The sequence below is a fragment of the Poromitra crassiceps genome (genome assembly GCF_964638095.1).
Source record: "Poromitra crassiceps genome assembly, chromosome: 15".
Lineage (NCBI taxonomy): Eukaryota > Metazoa > Chordata > Actinopteri > Beryciformes > Melamphaidae > Poromitra > Poromitra crassiceps.
In genome coordinates, this window is record NC_139634.1 from 26,894,077 (window position 1) to 26,900,192 (window position 6,116).

A 6,116-nucleotide genomic window follows, 5' to 3' on the forward strand; every position below is an offset into this window, starting at 1 on the left:
ATTGTGCATATGGCCTCGGTATTTGGGCTGCAGGGCCATCTGCTGGCCTGGGGTGGTGTCCGTAAGTGGAATGGCGCTAATCAGGGTGTCCAGTGGAAGATTGTTGACGAGACCAGACCAAAACTCCTAATGGGTCCTGCTAGACAGACTGCTTGGGCCTTCAGCAGCCAATTCTGATCAGCAAATCCTCTCCTAATCAGACACTAAATAGCAGCCACAGATATTGGAAGTCACATGGCTAATTTGCATAAAATAATGTTGGTGATTTTTTTGTTATGTTGCTGACTGTACCTGTGCATTTGTGCAACATGATGTATAGTGTTGCTAGGTATCAGGCACTAGCTCAAGAATTGTCCATGCGATATAGATGAAATAGGGATATTACCCCCTCTCTCAGTGTTGTTTGGTGTTTGGTGCACCAAAGGGGAATAGTGTTACATTTTAATCTCTCAGGGTAAAATAAATTATAACCATGTTTCTATGTGCATGTATGCATGATAGGGATTCAATTACTAGTGTGCAGCAAGTTTGTGGTTAAAAGAAAATTTGATAATTTCCCCGAAACCTCCAGCAATCTTTCAATGCATCAAATATGCATCAAATAGTTTGACACTTCCATGTTGAAGCTGTATCCTTGGAGTTGCTAGGCAATGCTCTCATCGAAATCCTGGTCGCTGATGTGGTGCCTCCTATGGTTGTTAGGGGCGCCTGTTCGGAGGGAGGGGAACTCGTTGGAATAGCGTGATCCTCCCACGTGCTATGTCCTACCGGTGAAGCTTCCCCTGTCAGGTGAAAAGAAGCGGCTGGCTACTGCCCATGTCTCAGAGGAAGCATGGAGCCAGTTTCGGCTCTCCCCAGATTGGCAGAGGGTGGAGCAGCAACCAGGATAAATAAATTAAAATTTATTATCGGGGGGGGGGGGGGTGCTCTCATCTTCTGTCAAGCTATACAAATGTTTGCCATTCTTTATGGTGTATTAGTGTAGGAGTGAGAGCAGGAGGGGGAAAAACGTTGCCTTGCCTGATGGGAAAACAAGGTGTGAACAGAGTTGAACATGACACATTGCATAGAGAGCTGAGGCGAAGAGAACATTCAGCTGGACATAATTATGCAATATGGACAGTATGCTGAGAATGTTTCCACATTCATTAAAACAGAACTGTGGATTCAGTACATGGCAACAGAAAGTATATAGAATTTATAGTTTTATTTTTATTTTTCACAAGTGTAATTCAATTCAAACCAACTGATAAGAAAATAACACAATAGCCAAATCAATTGATAAAAAAAAAATACTCTGTTCACCAGTGATTGAATATGAAGTCATTGGGTAGTATACCCTCTTGGGAGGTGACCTAAATACACAAAGTACAAAATCAATATCATCTCTTCAAAGCATTTTCAAGGTATATCATTTCAGGGTGATCTACTGGGCTATTAAATTACAAGCGATTCACTGTACAGTATCCATATTGGAGTTATTTGCCTCAAGCTAAATTGCTATACATTTTTCACAATTTTCTCTTTATTAGCACCTTTAAAGATGTTTGTGTGAGATGTATGTAACAAGGTTAATCAATAAATAAATCCAAACTGAATAACATAATGTAATGATGAATAATGTGTAATGAATAATGAATAACATAATGCAGAGATACTATAAGTCAATATACTTAAAATATAACTTTAACTTTAATTCAATGCTTTTTGCCTCTGTTAACATGTTCTCTGTTGACAATGGAAAACATACTGTACATAACATTTGCTGTCTTTCTGCACAACTGCCTGATTCTTTACATTTCTTTCTGTTGGTTCAGCACATCGAAGCACATGATAATGGACATGTCAGTTGAACTTCCTGCTCCCCGGGCAGCCAGCTTCAACTGTTTCACATTCGACGAGGTGAACACTTTCCCCTCCCATACCCGAGTCTTGCTCAGCTGCAGGTCAATGAGTTGCTCACCCAGGATGCTCACCCTCTGAGCCCCAGGGACCCTGACCCTGAAAAGGACCCAGGACATGGGCTCCAGGAGGCCAGTTCGGGGCTCAAACAATACCGAGCCTTTCTGCCAGGCAGTGTAAGTGCAAGGGAATGGAGGCAGGGGAGCTTGGGATGTGCTCTTCAGTATAAAGTCACACATCAGGCTAAAGTCTTGTTGATTGGGAAATTTGGCAAAAAGTCGGAGAGTATAAACTCCCAGCTCAGGAAGAACCACGCTGATAGTAACTTTGTTGCCATTGTAGGTGAGGAGGATATGCCTGGACAGGGAATACCCTGGTGTCTCGCGTAGCTCCTTTAGCAGGACAACATGGATCTCCAGGTCTCGTTGATTTTGGAAAGTGATGTTACATTTGCCCTGCTGGGTGATCACAATGGCCCCACTGTGGCTAAATTTACACAAGCCAGCATTCTGGGTCCGAGTTCCAGGTCCACAGGATGAACTGAGGGATGACAGGAAGAGAGCATTCACATTGATGGCACTGCCTGTGCAGTGCAAAAGAAAGTTGCCAACATTCCGGTAGCCATTTTGAGGTTTTTCATAGTCCCGAACAAACACAGATAAGCGATAGTAGCCCAGATATGGGCAGATCACATGGCAAGTGAGGTGGTCAGTTTGAATCTGTGTTGCTAGACATCTCTTAGCAATTGATGAATCAAAGTCTTTATGGCTCAGCTCACAGACCATCGTAAGTCTGAAGATCCAGCTGAAAAGACCCATTTTCAAGCATCACAGGCTCATGACTGCATCTTTTCACACCAAGGATCTCAGCATTTATCTGAAGGCCCCAGGACAGGAAAGGGTTCTCAGGAAGTTCCTCAGGTTTTGGCTCAGAACATTCCAAGAAAAAGGAGCAAACCCAACTAAAACTTCCCAAGGTGTTCCCAGGACGTGCAAAGACCATGACATCATATCTGCCACTTGTAGGAGGCAGCAGTCGCAACCTCATTGTATCTTGGGCCATTGTGAGAAGACCAGAGGAACAATTAACCTTTGTGGTTTGATGGCTGTTTCTTTGAGAGATCTGGTAGGTGAAGTCCACAGATTCACAGAACTTCATGGACACCGAGGCCTCACCGTTGTCTGGGAAATCAGATGCAATGCAGAACATCTCAACAATTTAGGATCCATTCAAATTCATTACTGTATTTTAGGATTAATCAAGGACAATACCTGCATAGACTGGTAATCTCAATTTACCTGTTACTAGGAGGAAGTGTTGGGGGTAGAGAAGTGTGAGGCCCAGTCTGAAGAACTCTGAAGTCCTTAAAACCCTCTTCTCAAACTCCTCCAGTGGGACAGGACAAGCCAGTAGCTGCCACTCTGGATCATCTGGACAATGAGAATTGATTATATCCTCAGGGTCGGTCAGGAAGTAGAAATCATCATACCTGCACACAAATTATTTTTTGTTGTTGTTAGAAATAAGATTGACTGACTGAAATTCATATCCTTTAGTTTGCATAAATAAATACATTTTGTACTGTTGTAAAGTTAAAAGGAAATTTGGATTAATATGCAAAGTTTCATTGTTATTATTTTGGGTTGGAAATTCTTGGAATACATACTGTAGCTGTAAACCTGTATCAAGTAAACACAAACATATAGCCTACATGTAAGCATCACATGACCTTCCAAAATATAAACTAAGCCAACTTTGCCACCAATCATAAGCGCATCTTTTCATTATGGAAATATGGAAACAGTTTGCACATTAATATCTTTGTCCTTATTTTGGAATAGTCAATCAGAAACAGCTCTGCTATTTTTAGCAACCTTGTTGGTTGTGTTGGCAGCTTGACAACACAATCATGGATAAAGGATGTCATTGTACATTACTGAAACACAGAGTGTAATACAGAGTTGATTCACTAAGAACTCACCTCTTGATAAAGGTGTTGTTGTCCAAATCTACTCTCCCAGCTCCCCAGCAGGCATCCAGGAGGTACCAGTGGCCTCCTAGATGCACAGCGTTCCACATGTGGGAGGATTTGGTGTTCTGGTAACTCTGGCCTTGCCTGTAACCTATGCCTTTGCCATGGCCTGGCACTTCTTTACATTCAATGCCCGCCTCCCTACAAGACAAGATAACTGTTACTTTACAACAGTGAGTGTTTGTATCTGAGGATCATTGTATAATTTACTGGGACCAGAAATCAGAGGAATTAAAAGGATGTCACAATACTATTTCAACTGCAAGACAAAATTCACTTACCGGCACATTTGCAGGCAGACGCTGGAGTATCCGCAGCATACCCCCCTGCCCGACTCAATGACCTCCTCTGGAGAGCACATCTTGTCAGTTAAGCCCAGGTAGCCAGTTACATCATATTCTACAGAACACAGAATCACCATGTGCTTATTGGGAATAGAAAATTAATCAATTCAACATCAGTCATCATTGCACTAGTTTCAATTAAAAACCTGGAGAGACTCCATGTGCAATATTGAAGCCGATTAAACAACTCACACTGCATTGATAAATTCAGAGTGCACTATAATTCATACATGCATGTTGAAGTACCACCAAAAGAAATTGCATGTTTTCTTTGTGGGGAAGGGGGGGAGTCCTATCTGGAGGAACCCCCAGGGGAGCACAGGGAGAACATCCAACCTCCGCACAGAAAGGCCCTTATGACGAGCCCACCTGGGCAGTGGGCACTGAGGACATGGGGATGGCGACACGTCTCAGCGCTGACAGTGTCCCAGGTGGGAATCGGATCCAGGACCTTCTTGATGTGAGGTGACAGCGCTGCCACTGTGCCACCTTGCCCCATTTTGGTCCACAATGTTACACACATTTACAGTGAAATTAGAAATTGAAATGATGGAATTGAAATGTAGGATACTTTGTGAGAAGTGGCATTTACCAATGTAGTGGCAAATCCAGATCCAGATGGCTCTGAGTTTCTCCAGCTCACTTTGGGCTTCCTCTGTAATGGTCTGGGTAATGGTTTGAACTGAGAAGACCCTCTTGCTACGAAGCTGCAACATCCAACAAGCAACAATGAACGCACACCAGAGGTATTAATTACTCTCAATCTACACATTGCACTCAAATGACCCCATGCAAACTCAGATGAACGTGTGAATGTCTGTATTGTGTTGACTAAATAATGGTGAAGGAGGAGCCAAATCTGTCTTTGGTCACAAAACTGGAGTCCAGGAGAAGGACCCATACTGGAAGTTGTAGTTTTCTTTCACATAATAATATGTATTGAGATAATAATTACCATAGTACTATACATTCAGATTTATATGCACAGCTATTCTTACCTCCTTTCCAGATTTTATTACATGGCTATCGATTTTGGCAAAAGTCTCTTCACTGGCATAGAGCTCCTTCTTCGGTTTCCTTTGTGTGACACTCTCATCCAGCACTGTGATTGCCTTGCAGATAGAAAGACAGTCTCCTGGCTGTTCCGTCCGTTTAGGACTCATCTTCACCGTGACTCTGCCTTCTTCTTCGTCCCTCCTCTTCCTCACAGCACTCTTCTTCACCGTCCTGAGGTTACAGCTCCAGCTCTCAGCGGACAGCTGGCGCTTTGCCAGGGGCCTCGCAGACCCTTTCTCCATATCGGCCCACTTCTGAAACAACAAACTCTTGGTGTGGACGTTCATGCCAGTAGTCATGGAGATGATGTCAGGGTGGCTTTTTGTTGTGATGCTGATGGTCTTTTTGGAGGAGTTCTCCAGTTCAGACTCGTGCTGGATGACAGAGGTGTTCCCCTTATGGCTTGGCTGTGTTTGTAATGACTCTTGTGGGGAGTCTCTTGTTGCACCATCATCAGATAGTACCGCTTGACCTGAGGTATCCTGGAGAGGATCTTTAATCACTTTAGTATTGTTGCTGTTGTTGCCATTGCATTGGAATCGGTTTTGATTATTCATAATAACGGCATGAAGCGTAGGGGAGTCATGTGCTAAATTGGAGTGAAAGACAGATGCCATTTGAAGAATATTTCCCATCCTTCCAAATGACTGTATTCAAGCACTCAGTGAAGCGATTTAGATTGTAAGTGTCTGTTGCCACTCAATGGAATCTGTGTCTCTCCACGGTGAGAGGTGAGAAAAGAAAAAATTGTTAGGGGACCAAAGTGAGAATCAGGTAGAATT

The 6,116-nt window shown here is 43.1% G+C and overlaps 1 protein-coding gene across 1 annotated transcript; it reads right to left on the reverse strand.

The window, feature by feature from the left end:
- Positions 1-1,793: 1,793 nt before the first annotated feature.
- LOC310790152 (kyphoscoliosis peptidase-like) lies at positions 1,794-5,891 on the reverse strand (the record flags this gene model as incomplete). Its single annotated transcript, XM_083651831.1, is given in 7 exon segments — positions 1,794-2,690; positions 2,692-3,083; positions 3,201-3,391; positions 3,884-4,075; positions 4,216-4,333; positions 4,871-4,985; positions 5,277-5,891. Coding segments are annotated over 7 exon segments (2,520 nt in total).
- Between the last annotated feature and the right edge of the window lie 225 nt (positions 5,892-6,116).